This window comes from Camelus bactrianus, chromosome 9 (assembly GCF_048773025.1).
Source record: "Camelus bactrianus isolate YW-2024 breed Bactrian camel chromosome 9, ASM4877302v1, whole genome shotgun sequence".
NCBI classification, from domain to species: Eukaryota; Metazoa; Chordata; class Mammalia; order Artiodactyla; family Camelidae; genus Camelus; species Camelus bactrianus.
Window position 1 is genome coordinate 14,251,263 of NC_133547.1, and position 21,419 is coordinate 14,272,681.

At 39.2% G+C, this 21,419-nt stretch overlaps 1 protein-coding gene and 1 long non-coding RNA gene across 19 annotated transcripts in view; one reads left to right on the forward strand and one right to left on the reverse strand.

Annotated features, from left to right (window-relative positions):
* The window catches only part of LOC141578726 (uncharacterized), an 89,610-nt gene that overhangs the window by 60,151 nt on the left and 8,040 nt on the right, over positions 1-21,419 (reverse strand). For all 8 annotated transcript variants that reach the window (XR_012509386.1, XR_012509385.1, XR_012509390.1 and 5 more), the window contains exons 2-3: positions 5,303-5,390; positions 2,509-2,631 (exon numbers count right to left, since the gene is read on the reverse strand). This is a non-coding gene — a long non-coding RNA (uncharacterized LOC141578726). The remainder of the gene's footprint in view (positions 1-2,508; positions 2,632-5,302; positions 5,391-21,419) is intronic.
* Positions 7,228-21,159, forward strand: LOC141578725 (zinc finger protein 382-like). Of its 11 annotated transcripts, none has more exons than XR_012509369.1 (4): positions 7,228-12,447; positions 13,811-13,874; positions 16,161-16,312; positions 16,713-17,993. XR_012509369.1 is itself a non-coding variant. In XM_074371183.1 (4 exons), exons 2-4 carry the CDS (start codon positions 13,866-13,868, stop codon positions 16,820-16,822), a joined length of 246 nt encoding a protein of 81 aa, XP_074227284.1. In that variant the 5' UTR covers positions 7,229-12,330; positions 13,811-13,865; the 3' UTR covers positions 16,823-17,993. The 11 variants fall into 11 exon arrangements, 6 of the variants coding, with proteins under 6 accessions (XP_074227284.1, XP_074227286.1, XP_074227285.1 ...); XR_012509367.1 differs by having other exon boundaries at positions 7,228-12,330; XR_012509371.1 differs by having other exon boundaries at positions 7,228-12,205.

The window sequence follows — 21,419 nt, forward strand, 5'->3', positions numbered from 1 at the left end:
CAGGCACTGCCAATCTTTCTTGATCTCAAATACCTCCCCCAGAGGCCTGTCTGAGCCCTGAAACTTTCCACAATTAGATGGTTGGCTGTTGGGCTAAGTCAGCCAGAAAAGCTGACTGTGTTACTCAGGAAGAGTAGTAAGTTGGCAACTACTAGAACATTTGTACCATTGCTTTGCCAGACTCATCAGCCCAGAGAATTGCAAAAGGGGGGGGCAGATAGCCTGTGGGGATAATTTATTTGGGGACAAGGCTATAGAAGCAATGAAAAGTGACAGTGATTTCTTTCCTTCCCTTCTGTTCCCTCACCTTTTCTTTCTTAAGCTCCTTTAATTGACCTCAGGACTTTGGCTTTACCGTCATCCTTTGTCCAATATGCTTTCATCATTAGTCAGTGCATGATCTGACTTATTTATTTAATTATTTTAAATAAGCAGTCATGAATCTAGTGCCCACCTCATTTTCAATGCCTTACTCCACCCATGGAGGTCAGCGATCTCCCTGAATCCTGTGTTCATAATTTCCTTGCGTTTATTTTCATCTGTGTGAGAATAACACAATTCATTCACCCGTTCTCCTGTGGATGAGCAGCTAGGTTTTTCTAGGGTTTTGCTGTTTCAACAGTGATGCTATTAACATTGTGGTAAATATCACAGGGTACACATGTGCAGAGTTTCTTCTGTGTATATATCAAGCGTGGAAGTACTAGACCATAGAGTAGGTGAATGTTTGACATTACTAGATAATCCTCAATTATTTTCTAAAATGATCATACTGATTTACATTTCTACCAGTAAAGCATAAAAGATTTTGTGGATCCACATCTCCTCCATCCTTCCCACATCCAGTGCCGATAACTTGGCATTATTGGACTTCAGTTTTTGCCAATCATATGGATTTACTTTGTGTGTCTCATGTTTTGTGTGTCTCATGCATTTTCATGAGGTTGCACATTTTCTTTGTGTTTACTGCCCATATGTTTCTTCCATTTTGAAATTTCTGTTCATGGCTTCTGCTCATTTTTCAATTGGGATATGAGTAGTTTAAACTGGTACGTAGGAAGAGTCATTTTTCTAAAAAAATAATCTTTATTCTAAATTTAGGATTCTATTCCCAAATAGAGTTGGCACACATAATTTTATACATTATTATTCTTACTCTAGGAAAATCTTCTTTGCATCTGAAATTCAGGGGATATTAATGGGCAACCATGTTCCTAAACTTCAAAAAATTATAATCCTGAATTCAACAATTTTCAACTAACTCAACCATTGCGGCGGCAGCAGGACAGCGGCGGCGGCGGCAGGGCAGTGGCAGGTCAGCGGCGGCGGCAGGGCAGCAGCGGCGCGGGAAGCATCGGCGGCGGCAGGGCAGCATCGACGGCGGCAAGCAGCGGTGGTGGCAGGGCAGCGGCGGCAGGAGGGCAGCAGCGGCGGCAGGAGGGCAGCAGCGGCGGCGGCGGCAAACAGCAGCGGCGGCAGGACAGCAGCGGCGGCAGCGGCAATCAGCGGCGGAGGCAGGGCAGCAGCGGCGGCGGCAAACAGCGGCGGTGGCAGGGCAGCAGCGGCGGCGACAAGCAGCAGCGGCGGCAGGGCAGCGGCGGCGGGAAGCAGCGGCGGCAGGGCAGCGGCGGCGGCAGGGCAGCAGCGGCGGCGGCAGGCCAGTGGCAGGTCAGCGGCGGTGGCAAGCGGCGGCGGCGGCAGGGCAGTGCCAGATCAGCGGCAGCGGCAGGAAGCAGTTGCGGCGGCAAGCAGCGGTGGCGGCAGGGCAGGAACGGCGGCGGCAAACAGCAGCGGCGGCATGGGAGCAGCGGCGGCGGCAAACAGCGGCGGCGGCAGGGGAGCAGCGGCGGCCACAAGCAGCGGCGGCGGCAGGGCAGCAGCGACGGCGGCAGGGGAGCAGCGGTGGCCACAAGCGGCGGTGGCGGCAGGGCAGTGGCAGGTCAGCGGAGGCGGCAAGCAGCGGTGGCGGCAGGGCAGCGGCGGCAGCAGGGCAGCAGCGGCGGCGGCAGGGCAGTGCCAGATCAGCGGCAGCGGCAGGAAGCAGTGGCGGCGGCAAGCAGCGGCGGCGGCAGGGCAGCAGCGGCGGCGGCAGGGCAGCAGCGGTGGCCACAAGCAGCGGCGGCGGCAGGGCAGTGGCAGGGCAGTGGCAGGTCAGCGGCGGCGGCAGGGCAGCGGAGGTGGCAAGGCAGCAGCGGCGGTGGCAGGGCAGGGCATTTTTACTAACTCTGAGTTCAAACACAATGTACCACCTGATTTCTTTGGCAATGGACATGTCTTCAGTGTCCTACAAGTCACATCTAGCTTCCTGGGTATCAAGGGAGGTAGAAATTATATGAAGGGGCTGAGAAAGGTATGAATATCATGAGAATGGTGAGGTGTGTCACCTGCAATACAACACAGCTTAACCTGTTCCTTTGAAAACAGAATGAAAAAATTCACTTACTTTCTTAAAAGATAGTCTTGATATTCCAGAGCGAATATTTAAATTATTTGAGGTAGACAGCTTACCCCGTGGGACCAACTTGCTGTTCTCCATCATCACATCCCAGTACAACTCCCTCAGAGCAGAACCCGATATTCCCATTCCTCTTGAGAGAGGTCTAGGGCTGCTTTCCTGAATGTTACCCATCCCTAAAAGCACAAACCCAAGCATTACTGGTGAAATTCAAGAAATGCTTTCAAATAGAAAGAGAATAAAGGTTGAAATCCAAGAAGAGGCTGTACAAAAGCAAATAGGCATCACCTGGAAGTCTATGGTAAGAGAAGTTAAGGAAATCAGTGTCTCAAAAACAGATTCTATACATATTTTTAAGAAATCTAGTTGATTTACATAAAAGTTCATGCCTATTATGTGATTCCTCACTTACTAACCATGTCTGTAAACATGGCTAGATATGAATAAAAGAATCACAATTTTCCAATTAAGTGAAATAGTGAATACTAGCTCATAAATGAGTAATAAATTGAATTTTTACACTCTATTTTTCTACAGACTAAGAAAATACAATTCATGGAATTTCTTTTCCAATATAGTATTAAATCTGTACATAAATATATAGAGATAACAGAGTTTGCATAAAATTAAAAAATTTCTTCAAGCCTCAGGTTCATTATGTCACCTCCATTTTTTCCTATTAGTCATTTTTGTAATGGTTTTATATGTCACAATAAATTATTCTCTAACTTGTTTGGGCTTTGTTGTTAAGACCATTTCTTAATTGAAGTATAGTTGATTTACAATGTTGTGTTAGTTTCTGGTGTACAGCACAGTGATTCAGCCATATATATATATATATTCTTTTTCATATTTTTTAATTATAGGTTATTACAAGGTATTGAATATAGTTCCCTGTGCTATACCATAGGAACTTGTTGTTTATCCATTTTATATATAGAGGTTTGCATCTGCTAATCTCAAAACTCCTATTTTATCCCCTCCTTTTCCCTTTGGTAACCGTAAGTTTGTTTTCTATGTCTGTGAGTCTGTCTCTGTTTTGTAAGTTCATTTGTCTCATTTTTTTAGATTCCACATATAAGTGATATCATATGCTATCTGTCTTTCTCTGTCTGACTTACTTCATGTAGTATGATAATCTATAGGTCCATCCATGTTGCTGCAAATGGCAGTATTTCATTCTTTTTTATGGCTGAGAAGTATTCCATTGTATACATATACCACTTCTTTTTCTTTTTTTTTTAATATATTTTTATTGAAACATAATCAGTTTACAATGTGCCAATTTCTGGTGTACAGCACAATGCGTCAGTCATATAGGAATATACATATATTTGTTTTCATATTCTTTTTAACCATAAGTTACTACAAGATACTGAATATAGTTCCCTATGCTATACAGTATAACTTGTTGTTTATCTATTTTATATATATCTATATATTTGCAGTTAGTATATGCAAATCTTGAACTCCCAGTTTATCCCTCCCCCCCCCACCCCGGGTAACCATAAGTTGGTTTTCTATGTCTGTGAGTTTATTTCTGTTTTGTAAATGTTTGTCTTTTTTTTCGGATTCCACATATAAGTGATATCATAGGGTATTTTTCTTTCTCTTTCTGGCTTACTTCACTTAGAATGACATTCTCCAGGTCCATCTGTGTTGCTGCAAATGGCATTATTTTATTATTTTTTATGGCTGAGTAGTAGCCCATTGTATATATATACCACATCTTCTTTATCCAGTCATGTCAATGGACATTTAGGTTGCTTCCATGTCTTGACTATTGTAAATAGTGCTGCTATGAACATTGGGGTGCATGTACCTTTTCCAATTAGAAAATTCTCTGGATATATGCCCAGGAGAGGGATTGCTGGATCATATGGTAAGTCTATTTTTTTGTTTTTAAAGGAGTATCCATACTGTTTTCCATAGTGGCTGCACCAAATTACATTCCCACCAACAGTGTAGGAGGGTTCCCTTTTCTCCACACTCTCTCTAGTATTTATTGTTTTGGGACTTTTTAATATCCATTCTGACTGGTGTGAGGTAAGACCTCATTGTAGTTTTGATATGCATTTCCCTGATAATTAGCAATACTGAGCATCTTCTCATGTACCTACTGGCAATGTGTATAAGACTATTTTTTAAAAATACGTCCTAAGCACTACACTTTCTTATGCCAAATTATTTAGTAAATTTTTAATAGCTACACTATAGTCCATCCTGTGTATACAGCTTCTTAGGTAGATCTCTATTATGTGTGTGTGTGTGTGTGTCTTTTCAAATACATGACAGATCTTTCTCCTGATATTCATCTTTCCATGACTGATTCCGAAGGTAGATTCCTGATCTCTCTGTATGCAAATCCCAATTTTACTCTTAACCAATCCTCAAAGCCTTACAAAACATGGGGTCTCAACACATACCAACACTGAGGACAGTCAGCTGCCAACTGTATATTTTATGTCTTAAATCTTCTATTTTCCTAGACAAATACTAAGAAATTCCAAGTTTTTCCATGAGTAATCAAATAGGACCAACTTCTCTTAATCATCCCTCTGCTATTCTTTGGATGGTCAAATATCTCTTCCTCAAGGAATACAATTTTACGCCATAAATCTTCTTAAAAGAAGGCTGAACTTACAGGAGATGCTACGTATCAAGGGAGAATAGAAGGATCCGTCAGGACCACCTGGGGCTGTTTAGCATCATACTCCACTGATACGGGAGGGACTGGGGAGAGCTTCTTTGATATCTATTACGTGGGACATTTCAAAATAAGGAAATGCTCACATAATCTAATATATCTTAACTACATTCAAGAACTAGAGAGAAATAGCAACTTACCAAAGCCATGGTTAAAAATGGTTGAGTACTTGTCAATACTCTTCAAGGTTTCCCTCTTAGAGAAGCACAGAGACCACAGAGGTGAGAACTGGGAAAAGAAAAGTCAGCTGTAAAATGAGATACACCTTTCAGCTCCCAGACTGATGCACATTAATATGATCTTTTTCCTTCTGTCTTCCTGTTTGTAAAAATACCTTGTCAACATACATAGAAAATAACAGAGGTAAGAGGAATTCTGGGCAAATCCAAACCCTCCACACACAAGAAATACAATAGACAAGCACAGACAACAAGCAGTGTCCTCTTGTCTGAAAACAGGATCCAGACACTTTAGCAGGAGTGTTCTGGCCCATCTTCCACTCTGCTCATACTCGCCTGGACCTGAGAGTGGGAAGATATTTTCCCTCTATTCCACATTCCAGGCCTGCAAAGGGAAGACACCATCCACACCTAAACCTCCTCTGTGGCCTCAGGGACCGTCACATATTGTTAATTCCAGTAAGGCCCACAATATTTCAGATTTTGTATGTTCTTCCAGAATTTTGCCACTCACCCGCTTTGTCAAGAAGTGGAGTTTATTTCCCTTCCTTTAAAACAAAACAGGCCTTTGTGATTCTCTTGATGAACAAGAGTGCAGTGTAAATGACACTGCGTATCTTCCATGGCTAGGTTAAGAAAGGAAATGGAGCTTCCTACTAACAACTCACTCTCAAGATGCTCACCCTGAAACCCAACCATTTTGTTGTTAGGAATCCCAGCATCTACACAGAAAGGCCACAGCTAGATATTCCAGCCACAGTCCAGCTGAGGTGTCTGCCGACTGCCGGCATCAACCACCAAACCTTCTCGTGATTCCAGCCCCCAACCTTCGGGCTACTCCAGCTGAAACCACACAGAGCAGATACTCTAGCTGTCGCCATAAAGTTCTGCCCAATGAACAAATTAATGATTAAAATAAATGTTATCATTGTTCTAAAGCTAAGCCACTAACTTGGGGGTGGTTTGTTATGCAGAAACTAGGAATGCCTGATCATCCCACACACAAAAGCAGGAAACAGTGCCACTGCAAAACAGCATTGGCTCACATGGAGGCCTGCCCCCAGCCAACACAAGGCCCAGAATCCTCCAGCTCAGCAATTCCCGTTTCTTAATCACAGTCAACTCCCCTGATTCCTTGTAGCATCATTTACCACCTCTCTCACCAGCATCCAGGCTGGAGAAAAGTAAGTTCATGCCTCTTGCAGCTTGAAAACAAATATTTGCTAAGAACGCCATTTGATAGGTGCTTTGTAAACCTTACTATTTAGTCTTCATCAGTGCTCTATAATTTAATTTAATCTCCCTGTTCAGCAGATCAGAACACAAAAAGTAAAGAAGTCAGGCAGTTTGCAAATTTCAATAAGTGGGGTCTGTATATTCTCCAGTTGTTGGATCTAGTGTTCTCTAGATGTCAATTAGGTCATCTATTAACGTCTATCTGTAATAATGATTTTTTTTTTCCCTTGTTCTAACACTTATCAAAAGGTATACTGAAAGCTTCAGCAATGACTGTGGACTTGTCAGTTCATCTTTTTCTTTTGTTAATCTTTGGTTTGTTTATCCTGAAGCTACTATTAAGTATATACAAATTCATGGTTACTATATCTTCTTTCTAGGTTTCAACTTTTATCATTGTGGAACGTCCCCCTGTTATCGCTCATAAATTTTTTTCTGATCTTCATATAGAGACACCAACTTTCCCTTAGTATTTGCATTATAGCTCTTTGGTATTTCAAGTTTTCTGTGTCAGTATAGTTAATGTGTGTCAGCTGCTTAAAGCATATGGCTGATTTTGTTCTTTTCATCATGCCTGACCACAATTTTCTTTTTATTGGACTTAATCTACTTTCATTAAATTTAATTACAAATAATGTTGAATACATCAATGTTTGCTTTTATGTGTCCCCTCTGTTTCTTTGCTCTTTTGTGCCACCATTCTTACCTCCTGGTGTATTAATTAAATATCTCATTACTCTAGTTTTCCTCATTAATTTATAGTGTCATTCATTATTTTCTTAGTGGTTATCATAAAGACTGCAATATTACACTTAACTATTAAAACTCTCATGCAGTGGCTGTGAAAGCATTACACACTGGAAATCTGTTCATCAGTGTCTACAAAACTAAACATAAATATATTACATAACCCAGCAGTCCTTCTCCTATGTATCTCCACAGCAAAAATGAATGCTTTTGTCCACAAAACACATGTACAATAATGTTCATAGCAGCAGTATCTCTAAAAGAAAAATTAGAAATAACCTAAATTTCCAACAACAGACTAGCAGATAACTAATCTGTACAACATCCTATAATGGAATATACAGCAAAAGAAAAAGTACCTGCTACATGCAACAGCATGAATTTCACAAAGATGTTGGGGAAAAAAAGGTAGTCATTAAATGCAAAGCTATAAAAAAAATGTATAGTTAAGAACATGATCAATGATATCTCAATAAAACTGGGGAAAAGTATGAAAAATATTTCAAAACATAGTCAATAGTTTTAAAAATATAATGCATAAACATAATGTCATTTTGCTTGTAACATGTGTGCATATATAAACAGAAAAAGAAAAATGGAAAATTATGAAGCCTTATATAAGTATTGTTTCTCTTTTTATTTGAAATTACTTCTTAATTTAAGACTGGCCATGTATTAATATAAATAAGCACTTAAAAATTCTGTAAAAAGGAAGCTATTCTTCAAAAAGATGTTAAGATTAATACATGGCCACTGTTCATATGTATGTATTATTCATATGTATATTTGTTTTATAGGTGGTTACCTTAATTCATAGTAAATGTTGAGGAAAGACATTTATAATGAATTAATAAGCAAGACAGGCAGGTTAAAATTATTGCGAGGTTATATACTGTCACAAATAAGAGCAAGCTCTGTAGTTAAACTTTCCGTATGTCAATCTTCGCTCTGAAGTTATTGTGTCTGTTACCAAGTATTTCATCTGTACTGCCTAGATTTCCTTATAAATAAAGTGAGAAAAACAATAATAGCTAGTACCTCAAAGAGTTGTCAAGATTAAGTGAAAAACAAAAAAACCAACAAAATGTTATCTATTTTTAACTGATAATGAAGAGACAATTTCATATCCTGTAATCTACTACCATTAAAGGATACTCTCTGTTCTGTTTTTCTGAGAAGGACATTTGAGCTTCTTACTGCTCGTCCTTATCATGCTTGTACACGACAGAACACAGTTTACAAATGTAACTAGTCTTCACTAGCAATGTTACCCACAGAGAATTTCAGAAAGAAAAGGAGGACCGCAACTACACAAACATCATTCTGCCTCATAAAACTAGCTCAGAGAATATGACCACTTGAGTAACAAATTGAAAATGTTAACAAAAACTCAATTTTTGTTAACCCTACCTTTTATGCTGCATTATTTATAACTGCATAATTATAACTACTCACATCATTATAAACTCATCCTTGTCAGCAGTTTATAAAATGAAGTCTCCTAAGATACCTGGTCTTGAGATACTAGTGCTGTCTTCTGAAAGTTATCAAAATATGTAAAAAAAAAATACTTAACTAAGCAGCTTTACTTGACAATTTGATCTCCTAATAAAATGCATAAGTTGATATCTGTGTAATAGCAAAAGGTCTATCAAATCGGTTGTTGGATACCACTGTCACTTCCTTCTTATTCCTACTGATAATGGTAATTTGTGTATCAGGATCCACAAAATGGAGGCCAGCTCAGCGGTCCAGCCCACATTACAAAGCTAAACTGAAGTTACAAGAAACACCTATATAGGAAAGTTAGTGCACACCAATCACAATCCTCCAACTCAGCTTTGGCCAGCCTACCTTACCCTAGGAAATAGGGCCAGCTAGTCTCATAAGGAAATCTCTCATAAGGACATCGGAGCCAATCATGCCATTTCCTTGTTGCCTCTTCTCACATTCTATAAAATCCTCTTGCCCAAAACCCCTTGGGAAGAATACTCTACTGCTTCAGAGGCACTCTACTCCTCCAATCCATGGGTTGTTTCCCTTGAATTAAAGACATCAAACATGGTAACTAAATTGTTTTAGTTTTATCCTTTGACACTACATACAAGAAAATATAACAAATCATTGATTGGGTTGAATTCCTTTTTCAAACTAAGAGTTAGAGAGGTCTTTATTCGTTTAAATGATTAATTCATGTGATTTTTTTTCCTGAAAAAAACCAAAATCATATAAACATAGGCATAAGGAAAAATTTAGAAGAATGTACACCAATGTTAATAGTGATTATTTCTAGATGCTAAAATTTTGAGTACTTTTAACTTCCTATTTTATAACTTCAAATTGAATTACTAATTTCTTTTTCAACAAGACTGCATTAATTCCATCATCAGGAATTAACATCTACTTCCTTTTTTTTAAGAGTATTTTTGAAAAAAGAGTTGTAGGGAGAGCTATCTTCTACTTACTAGGAAAACTGAGCAGACTGGCAAAATGACAGGTACTAGCACTAAAACCAGTGTGACTGAAATAAACCTACAAAGCCTTGTACCTTCTTTTACTGCATTTCATAATTGTAGTGAAACACTTTCCATGCTACGATTCGCCTGTGAATGAGCACAATTCAGGTACATGACACTTTTAGACTAAACAGTGCTTTGTTCATAGTAGAGGCTTAATAAATGTGACTTTATCATTGCCGTTCTCTACTGAATGACCAGTTAATGGATCATACTGGATATAATCCTTGAAAAATCGGTAAGAAATACCATTATAATAAAGAAATTGATTTATAATTTACCAATTGAGTACTTTTATTCATAAACATGAATACTGCATAGCATTACATTTTATATTTTATATTAGAATCTCTATTATTGATATAATATTAATAACTTGACTCTAATGTGATTAACTTTATATTTACATAATACAGGAAATTATTTTGGGACAAACTCCTCCTAAAATTCACTTCCAGGTCTAAGTTACTGGTTCCAGGCAAGTGGTTCATGTACACCTTTGATAGTCTCAAAATTATAGACTTTTTCTATAAGAAAAATATGCATTAATAAAAGAAAAATACAATAATTTGGTATATAATTTCAAAGCAAAGCAAATCATTTAAGGTGAAGAATCCCTGTTCTAGACCATCTGAGCATCTGGTCTTACTTACAGGTGCCCATTACAATTAACTTCGTATTTTCATTGCTTCTTATGTATGAATGTGGAAGGCCTTAGCATATGCACATAATAGCAAGTTTTTAATTTAAGCAGTTTTTAATTTAAGCACTTATTATTTCCAGCAACTGTTCCCAGGCCTTTTATACCCAGAAAAGCTAAATAAGAACACATTCTTCATCATTAACAATCCTCCATCATCCACATTAAATTAATACACCCAATGTGGTGGCAAGGTATAGCTCAAGTGGTAGAGCACATGCTTAGCATGCATGAGGTCCTGGGTTCAATCCCCAGTACCTCCTCTAAGAGTAAATAAATAAAGAAGCCTAATTACCTCCCTCTGCCAAAAACACCAAACAAAATAATAAATAAATAAGCCCAATGGAAGTATGAAAAAGACTGAAACACTGCTGACCGTTCCCTGTATCATAAAGTCAGGTTCACTGAAGCCTAGGACTGAAATCTGCTTCTAGGTTCACAGCAATTTACTGTCAACAAAGCTATGAAAATGCTGTAGATCTGTAATATGCAGCTGCAGCTTGCCCCCACAGAGCTTCCAAGAGGAATCTCTGGAGGAAAGGACCCTACCTTGAGGGCAATTCCAGCTCTAAAATCGCCATAATAAACAAAGAAATGCGTTTTTTTTAAGTTGGAACCTTCATTCTAGGTCTCAAATATTCAACTTCTCTTTGACAGCCATTTTTGTGCAGCGTGGCTATAAAGTGAAATCACAGAAGCAGTGAAAGAAAACCCAGTACAACAAATTCCAAGAAACCACAGAATTTACAACTAGCTCCAAAACAGGCTACACTTAACGTACTGCATGCCTACTGTGTTTTAAACACTAGTCTAGACAACAGGTATAGGGGGGCAATGATGAAGGCAACAGGGGCCATGCTTTAGAACTGGGGCCCTCTGACAAGGCCCTCGGAGTCTTGACAGACACAGATTGAGTCACACAGGGCTCTTGTCTACTGATACCTCAGCGCCAGAATTGCAAACGTGAAGCTCTATCCTCCTGAAAGTAAAAAAAAAAAAAAGCCACAATAGGCTAATTATGGTCAGTCTCCTCCAGTCGGTCACAATAATGCTGTTAACAGGATCACTCGGTCACAGTGTACACCTTATAGTCACCGCCGACCAAGGTCCTAAAAAAGGCCCCGCCCCCACTCTGTCCTAGGAGCCAAATCTGGACCAGTCAGGGCCTCCTCACCACGCACACATTTTGGCCCCAACACACAAGCGCGCCCGTGCTCCCTCTCTTCCTGACACACACACTCCCATAGTCACATCTTACACTGACGCAGTCACACAATCGCACACACACCCACAATCACCTTCCTCAGCAGGTGATTCACATCCGCCTGAGGCTCTTGCCTCCACCCGCCGCATCCGTGCCTGGGAAACTCCAGGCCTGCGGCAGTGAGCTCCTTCCGCACCCAGACCCGGATAGCTCAACTCACCACACGGAAAACTGTGATCTCAATGCTAGCGGAAAATGAACCAGAAGCCGAAGTTCATTAGTCCCCAGGGCCTGTGAGAAACGCAGTCAAAACCGGAAAAGCGCGGACGCTGACACGAGCAAACCCGACCGCCCGCAGCTGGGACCGCGCGGCTCCTAACCCGCCGCCCCGTGGACTCCTGGGAGCGCCAGCCACGCGGGAGTGCGCAGGCGCAGTCGACTGAGCCTCGGCTCGGGGTGAGGTTCGTAGGTCCTGGGGGCTTTGACCAGGAAGCGGGAAGTGGGATCTCTAGCCCTGGAGGGCAGACTAGAGAAGCGGGACCCGGTGGGAAGTCCGGGGAGGAAGCCGAGAGTCCGAGTGGGCCTGGTAATTCTGAGGAGGGAACTGGAACCGGGCCCGTAGTAACCAGACAGATCTGTGCGAGCGGGGCCTCGGGCGTGGTCCGTGGGCGTGACCCTGAGGGTGATAAACGACTGTGACCTGGTGCGAGTTTTGCTAGGGGGGATTTTGTCTGTTTTGACCCCGAGGAAGCTACACTGCCAGGAGCGGGGCCTCACACAGCGGGTGTTGTGTGTGTGTGTGTACCAAATGGAGACGGCCTCCTGTGCCCAACCTGCTGCATTTTGGGTGCATCCTACTCTCTGGGATGCTGCGGCTGGTTGTGTGTGAAAGTGGACGGAGTCTTGTTGCTGCGTGGGGATTCCTCTGCCTCTGTCGCTCTTCAGATTGTATGTGAATCGTGTTTGACACCGCAGGTGACGATAGAGAAGCTAAATGGTTTGTGCTGTGGTTTTTGTGACTTTGCATGAAATTATGAAATGTGCTGTCTGAGATTGTGAATGGCATGTGGGTGCCGCGGGATGGTGCTTTTCTGAAGGAAGTGATTGAATGTAATTCTGCGTGTTTGTAACCTACTGTTACGATTTGTGGTGGTTTTGTGATTGAGAAACTGTATGACCGCTAGTTGGGTATGTAAGATTTGATTTTCTGAATAGTGGTCATTAAGCCTGCCTCCAAAATTGTAACTCAATAGCAGTTTAGCATATGAAATAGAGGTATGAGTATTGGAAAGGAATAGATAAGATCTCATAATTCCCAGATGGTGGGATTCATCACAGGGAAACATTACATGAACTAAAACCAATACGCTGAAATGAGTAGCGTTCCATGGGTAGTATGCAGGAAAAAGCAAACAATTTTTACTCACAACTAGCACTTTCAACACTGATATATGAATGAGAAAAACTGTTTGCAACTTAAAGGGTTAATTTATTTAATTAAAATAAAAGCTAATGTCACCCAATTACAAAATAAACATGAGAAAAATAGACATACTCTAAGATATCACAGAAAAGAAATTAAAGGAGCTTATACTCATAGTAAGAAATGTGTAAATTAGAACTATACTATACATCTGGTAGGCAGAAATTGAAGTTATTGTCAACTGCATTCATAGGATGGAGAGATGTATTGTCATGCACTGCTGGTGACAGTATAAATTCACAGAAAATCCATGAAGAATGATTTGGAAATGTATGATAAATCTGTCTTCCATGGGAGATGGAAGGTACAGCTACAGAGGGGGAAAACACAGTGTTCCCTCTCTCCAAGTTACAACAGATATCTACCTGACCACGAAACCAGGTTTCTGGCATTGGTAAGGGAGCAGGATTTGTTTATTTTCTCACTAATCTCCATCCTGAATTTGTGTGGGGTCCACAGAGTAGGCAAGTGCTGAAACTGTGACAGTTGACACAGATTTAACACAGACACTGAGTTATTCTGGGAGATCTACGTCAAATATGGATTCACAAGGCTCTATATCCTCCCATCTCTCCCTTCTCAGGACTCTTCCCTTGTCCAAAAGGAGAGCTCAAAAGAGAAGGCAAATTCTTAAAGCCATGCCTCAGGTGAGATGATATTTCCTTTCTTACTGAAATAACTTGGTTTTAGGTTACACGAACATTTGCTTCCCTAGCCTTAAATTTTCTGGATATTGGAACTTGCTTCCAGCAAGGTTTTCACTGGCAGGCCACAGTTTGTAGGAACTGCTGGCAGACATGGATAGAATGCTGGTCTCCAGTAGAGCAAGCAAGTGGCCTAGGTACAAAATTTGAGTACTGTCAGGGCTGCCCATCCCTAAATTTTGTACCGTAGGTGCCTCACCTGCCTCCTCCTAGTTGCAGCCCTGTTCCCAGTTTCTCTTATTCCAACCATATAAACATAAGCCTTCCCCAAGTGCACCTTCTAGATGTAGCCAATGCTCACATATTGATTGCGTTTATCATTCACCATCTCGTTCCTCAGTCGTCTTAAAAAAAAAATACTTCTGGAACAGAAATGTATTATCTTGATTTAAGTGGGAATATAATACTTGAATGAATCTATCTTGTCTAGACACTGATTGGAGATCTAAATTGTGAGTCAAGAAGCAGACATTGAAAAACCTTGATCATCTCCAGTGACCAAGGTTTTGTAGTGATCAGGTGGGAAGCAGAATGGGTAGATCACATTGTTATTTTGTGATTAGACTTCCTGTTTTGTGAGGTTTTTAGAACAGAGATTTGCTTGCAGACTTGTACAGAAAACTGAGATTTTACATTCCTCTCTGGTCCTTATGTTTTATGCATGTCTGCCAGCAATTCCTACAAACTGTGCCCTGCCAGTGGAAACCTCTCCAATGTGGCACTATAGATTTATTCTTATCTTTTTAGTTTCTTCTAATTTTTGTATGTGGGTGCAGGAGACGGAGACGCTTATGCTAATCCATTCTTGACATGTTCTATTCTTGAATCCAAGGTGGTACTCTGTCTGGTTTTCTTATCTTTCTCATAAAACTCCTCTTCATCTACCAGTCTTGACCAATTTTCCACAGATGCTAACTGCTTCTCTTCCCTGTCTGTTTTTCTCTGTGCACAGTCACATTCACTACAGAGTTTATACTGATCTGATTCTCATGACTCTGAGATAACCTCTCTCCATCCTAGACCTCTGTCCAGGGCATCAGAACCATATATCTAATCTCCAACATCAATCACCACCTGTCTGTTCCATAGACACTTCAAGTACATGTCCAATGTTTACCTCATTACCTCCTTTCATCCAGTTATTCTTCCTTCTGTTTCCTATTTCCATTTTTCACTCTAAGCACCTACCCACTTGCTAGGCAGATGAGCTCTGCCTTTCTTTCTTCCACTCTACAACCAGTTTATGAAACTCATCATGTAGCAACCAATTGTCCCCTGTCTAGACCACTAATACGACCTTAATCTAGGACACATCTCTAACAGGGGTTACTCAGTTGTCTTTCCCACCTAACACACCTCAGGCCTTCTCTAGTGTTCAGGAGCATTACCTCTAAAGTACAAATTTTGTCCCATAACATGTGCTGATTTAACATTTCTTCTTGTTATTTATACTCCATAAAGCAGCAGGCCCAAAGTAGGGTATGCATTACAATGGAATGTACTGAAAAGAAGGAAAATACTAATAGTTTACATTTGAAAATGGTGATCATTAAGAAAGTGGATTGCCATTAATGCCAATTGATGATTTACAAATAAATGCAATGTGTTGGAAATGTGCTCAGGACATTTTTAAGACCACTGCTCTGTGGGGAAAAAAAAAATCCAGTATTGTTACATAAATATGCCCACTGCCTACCTCCATATACCTTTTTCTTCTTACAGCTCAAAGACTCTTTCCTAACACATTGTACCTTTTGCTATTTCCTGAATTTGCTAACTGGTTTTACTCTCCCCATGAATTTTAAAAGCCAGTGTCATGTAGTCCTATAAAACAAATTCATTGTGAGTACAAATTTTTTATGTCCTCAATGAAGTCTTGGAATACAAAATGAAATTTTCTTTACTTTGTAGAATATTCCCTTGTACATAATTCTGTCATTGCTTCTGTAATATCTATTGAGTGTATGTATTTACATTTTGCCTCTCTTTTAGCTTGTAACTTCTTATAAGCAAGGTCAGGGTTTTAATCATTTTGGTGCACCAAGCAGCCAACCACATTCAAGGCAGATAGTATGAGCTCATATATTTTTAGCATGAGATAATAAGTAAATATAGATGAATATATTTTCAGAGAAAGTTTTCTGCAATACAAAACACAAAGTAAAAAACTATTCTGACCACTAAACATGGTCTCCAATGCCTAGTTCTCACTCATTCCAATTACTTTAGGATGAACTAGAGTGTGCCCTTACAGGGATCAGTGTCATTCAAGGATGTGACTGTGGACTTCACCCAGGAGGAGTGGCAGCAACTGGACTCTGCTCAGAAGGCCCTCTACAGGGATGTCATGTTGGAAAACTATTGTCACTTCGTCTCTGTGGGTAAGCAAAATTCCTTGAATCCTTCAATGTTACGCATCTCCTTTCAAGAAATTCTGAAACATGTGGAACTTTGAATTTCAAAGATCAGAGGGGATGAATCCCTTTTTGTTAGTAGAAAGCGCAGTGATGTTCTCACTTGCCTAACTTTGGTAAGACGTTCGTGTGTACCTTGTCTGCCACCTTGAGGCTGTATCTTTCTCTTCGATAGTTTTGATATGTATGTTCATGTATGACTGAAGCATTGTGCTGTACACCAGAAATTGACAAAACATTGTAAATTGACTATACTTCAATAAAAAAATATATATATATACCAAAAATAAAAAATAAAAATAAATTTTAAAAATTCAATACTTTTGAAACCTAACAGCTTACACTGAGTCTTATTTTTTATTTTCAGGCTTTCACATGACTAAGCCCGATATGATCCGCAAGTTGGAACAAGGAAAAGAACTATGGACAACAGGGAGAATTTTTCCAAGTCGTAGTTACCTAGGTGAGTCTGTATAGATAAAGTCCAGTGGACTTAGGTAGTTAACGCCTTTGAATGTTTTTAGAGATCTTTTTTTTTAATTGAAGTAAAATACACATAAAGTTTACCATCTTAACCGTTTTAAGCATATAGTTTCATGGCATTAAGTACTTTTACATTGTTGTGCTACTGTCACCAGCATTCAACTAATGAACCCTTCATCTGGCGGAACTAAAACTCTATGCCCATTAAACAGTAATGGCCTCTGACAACCAACATTCTACTTTGTCTCTTTTTTTTTCTTTTTTTTTTGGAGGGGAGGTAATTAGGTTTAGTTATTTATTTTTTGGAGGAGGTACTGGGGAGTGAACCCAGGACCTTGTGCGTGCTAAGCATGCACTCTGCCACTTGAGCTATACCTGACCCCCCCATTCTGCTTTGTCTCTATGAATTTGACTACTGGTAGGTACCTAAGGTAAGTGGAATCATATGGTGTTTGTCTTTTTTCTGACTGGTTTATTTCACTCAGTGTAATGCCCTCAAGTTTCACCCAGTTGTAGTATGTGTCAGAATTTTCTTCCTTTTGAAGGCTGAATAATATTCCATTATATATAATATATATATGTGCCACCTCTTGCTTGTCCATTCATCTGTCAATGGACACTCTGGTTGCTTCCATCTTTTGGCTACTATGAATGATGCTACTGTGAACATGGGTATACAAATATCTATTTGAGTCATTGCTTTTAGTTCTTTGGGTATACATGCAAAACTAGAATTGCTGGATCACACATTAATTCTATGTTTAATATTTTGAGGAACTGCTATACTGTTTTCCATAGTGGCTGCACCATTTTACATTTCTCACCAACAATGCACAAGGGTTCCAATTTCTCCACATCTTATTTTCTTTTTGTCTTTTTTTTTTTCTGATAGTAGCCATCTTATTAAGGATTTATTTTTAAAGGCCTGAGATCTTTGAAGGGCCTATACATGACTGACTTCCATGCCTGTAAATTCTGAATTTTAGTTTTGAATAACACTCCCCATGTAAATCCTCTCCTTGTGGGCCCTTGTGCCTGTAGAGCAATTGGCCGCTATTACTTTACCAAGAATCCACTCTGTGCTTTGTAAATAAATGTACATAGAGATCTTGAGTGTAAAGTTCTTTGATTTCTGGCAGAAATATAAGCCCGTGTGTCTCTCACACTAATCAAGATGAAGGACACTTCCATTAACCCATTAAGTTCCATCAGGCCTCTTCCAAGTCAGCCCCTCTCATTAAGGCAATCACTGCTGTGATTTCTACCAGCATAGATTAGTTTTGTCCATTCTGGACCTTTTTCACATCTACTTTCTTTTACTCAGCTTAATGTCTCACAGATTTATACATGTTTTTGCATACTTAAATAGTTTATTTTAATTGTAGAATAGTTTTCAATTGTATGAATACACTAGTTTGTGTACATATCTCCTGTGATAGACATTTGAAATGTTCCACTTTGGGGCTACTATGAATAAAGCTACTGTGAACATTCTTGTAACAATCTTTTTGTGGAGGTTTATTTTTATTTCTCTTCAGTAAACACCTAGCAGTTGGTATTGCTCATTCATAAGGCAGGTTTATTTCACTTTTTAAGAAGCTGCCAGTTTTTAAAAGTTACCATACTATTTAAAACTTTTACCAACAATGTATGAGAAATGTGACTGCCCCACATTCTCCTCTACGTTTGGTGTTATCAGTAGTTTCATTTTGGTCATTCCAAAGTAGCATTCTGAAGAATGGTAGTCTTATCTTTGCAGTTTTAATTTAGATTTCTCTTATGACTAATTATATTGAGAACTTTTTCAGGTGCTTTTTATATCTTCTTCAGGGGTGTCTGTTCAAATGTTTTACCCTTTTTTAATGGATTTTTTTTCCTTGAATAATGGGAATTCTTTACGTATTCCGAAGAGAATTCTTTTGTTTGATGTGGGTATTGCAGATATTTCCTCTAGTCTGTAGCTTGATGATTCATTTTAATGGTGTCTTTTAATAAGCACAAGTTTTTAACTTAAGTCCAGTTTATAATTTTTTTTCTTTTATCATTGTTTCTTTGACCTCTCAAATATTTGCCTTCTCCTAGGTTGTGAAGATAGTTCCCTGTATTTTCTTCTAAAAATGATATGTATATTTTGCTTTCTTTTTTTAAATTAGTTCTATGACCCATCTCATGTTAAGTTTTGTTTATAATATGAGGTAAGGGCTGATGGTCTATCTTCTTCCATATAGATATCAATTTGTCCCATCACTTGTGGAATTGAATTAAATTGCTGTGATGATCTTATCAAAAATTATCTGATTGTATTTGTGTCAGTTTATTTCTAGAGTATTCTTTCCTTTCATATATTTTAAGTCCTAGTGCTTGTACCACCTGGCCTTTGATTATTGTAGCTGTATAATAAAGTCTTGATGTCAGAGTAAGTCCTTTTAACTTTCTTCTTTTTAAAAAATTGTTTTGGCTATTCCAGATCATTTTCTTTTTCAAATACATTTTAGAATAAACTTATTGTTTCTTTAAATAGAGTGCTGGGATTTTTATTGGTGAGAACTAACATCGTAGCAATATTGAGTCTCCCAGTCCATGGCTGTACTATATCTTAAAATTTTAGTTACCTCCTTTAATTCCTGTAAACAGTGTTTTATTATTTTAGTATAAAGGTCTTATCCATTTATTATTAAGTTTATCTCTAAGCTTTTCATATTTTTGGTGCTATTGTAGATAGTAGGATTTTTAAATTTTCTTTGTCCAGCTTGTTAATATATGTAGCCACAATTGACTTCTAGATACTGACTTTGCATTACTGATTTATTAAGTTTTATTGTTGTTGCTGTTGTTCTTTGTTTTGGTATATTCCTTTAGATTTCCTACATATAAAACATGCCTTCTTTAAATGAGATATTTCACTTTTACATTTGCATACTTTATTGCTTTCATTTCTTTTTCTTACCCTGTGGTACTGATGAGGACCTACAGTACAATGTTGAATAGAAATAGTAAGCCTGAGCATTCTTAGCAGTTCACTAAATTTAGAAGGAAGCCATTTAATAATCCATTCCTAAGCTTAATATTAACTGTAAGTTTTTCATAAGTGCTCTTTATTAGATTCTGGAAGTTCTCTTCTTTTCCTAGTTTTCTGACAGTTTTAATTATGAGATGGATATTTATTTTAACAAATATTTTTTCTACATCTGTTGAGATGATTGTATGATGTTTCTTCTTTAATCTGTTCTGTATGTATTACATTGGTTAACTTGAATTTTAAACCAACCTTGGGCTCCTAGGATGAACTCCAGTTGGACAAGATGCATTATCCTTCTTAGAGATTGCTGAAATTGGTTTGCTAGTATTTTAGTAAGCTTTAATGCATGATTTTACCAAGGATGGTGGTCCATAGTTTTCTTGTAATGTCACTGAGAAGTTTCTGTATCCAGAATTGTGTCAGCCATATCAAACTAGGGGTGATTCCTCTTTATCTGTTTTCTTATGGAATTAGTGAATTAGTGCAAGATTGGTATTATTGCTTCCTTAAATGTTTGATGAAAATCATTATTAAGCCATTTGGGTCTGCATTTTTATAATTCAAGACTAGTGCTTCCAACCCTTAGGAAGTAACAGAGTCTAGAATTATACTTCTACAGGAAACAACTAGAAAACTGGACAAGATGTTGAACAACAGGCAGCACAGGCCTGGATTCCTGAGAGAAGAAAAACAAATGAGATGCACCCTACCTCATTCCAGGCTTTCATCTGAAGGCAACTTCCAAACTGCAGTGCAGAAAGAGGAATCCAAAAAACACTTGACAATTTTATTGACTTAAGGGGACCAACACTGGCATTCAAGGAGACTGAGGTGGCTAGAATTTGCAGGACACACTTCCCCAAAAGAGGGAGCTATGCAGGGAAAGAGTTCCCCAAATCTGGAAAAGGTTCCCCTTGAGTCTTTGGCTAAATACACATCTGCACGTTTGTAGGTGTTGAAAGCTTATGAGACCAGGCAAGGACACGTTCTAAGAAAAATACAATTACCACGGTGTTGTGAGACAAACAATTCCCATAGCCTACTGCAGCAGGAATCATTTTATTTCCCTCCAGCCAGAGTGGAGAGAACTTGTTAATACATAGGACATTAGAGAGATTCCTTAGAAAGGTCACATCTAATAAATGGGGCTAGATTAGCCATCGATTAGAGACTGCAAGATTTGCCATAAAAGAGCTTAAATAAAAGCATCAAAAGGATTTAACCAATCCAAAAGTAATTGCTGTGTGTCTGTTGGGTCCTCCAAGGAGATGCTGAGATGGAGTTGGGAGTGTCATAGATTTATTAGAGGTGACATCTATGAAAGATAAAAGGAAAAAGTGAGATCAGAAATACACAGCCATCAGACCATGATACAGATATGACCCCTGTGGAAGGAAAGGGCGAGAAGCTAACAGGATTGGGCAGGGAGAGCCTTAGACCAATATGCAGATCTGACAAAGTGTCAACCAGCCTAACTGGTCTGAAGCAAAAACTGTCCATCAGAAGAGTCCCCATGGACAGAAATGGCCACCCTCAGTGTTCAGTCATTGGGTGGGAACTCCCTGGGGAGGC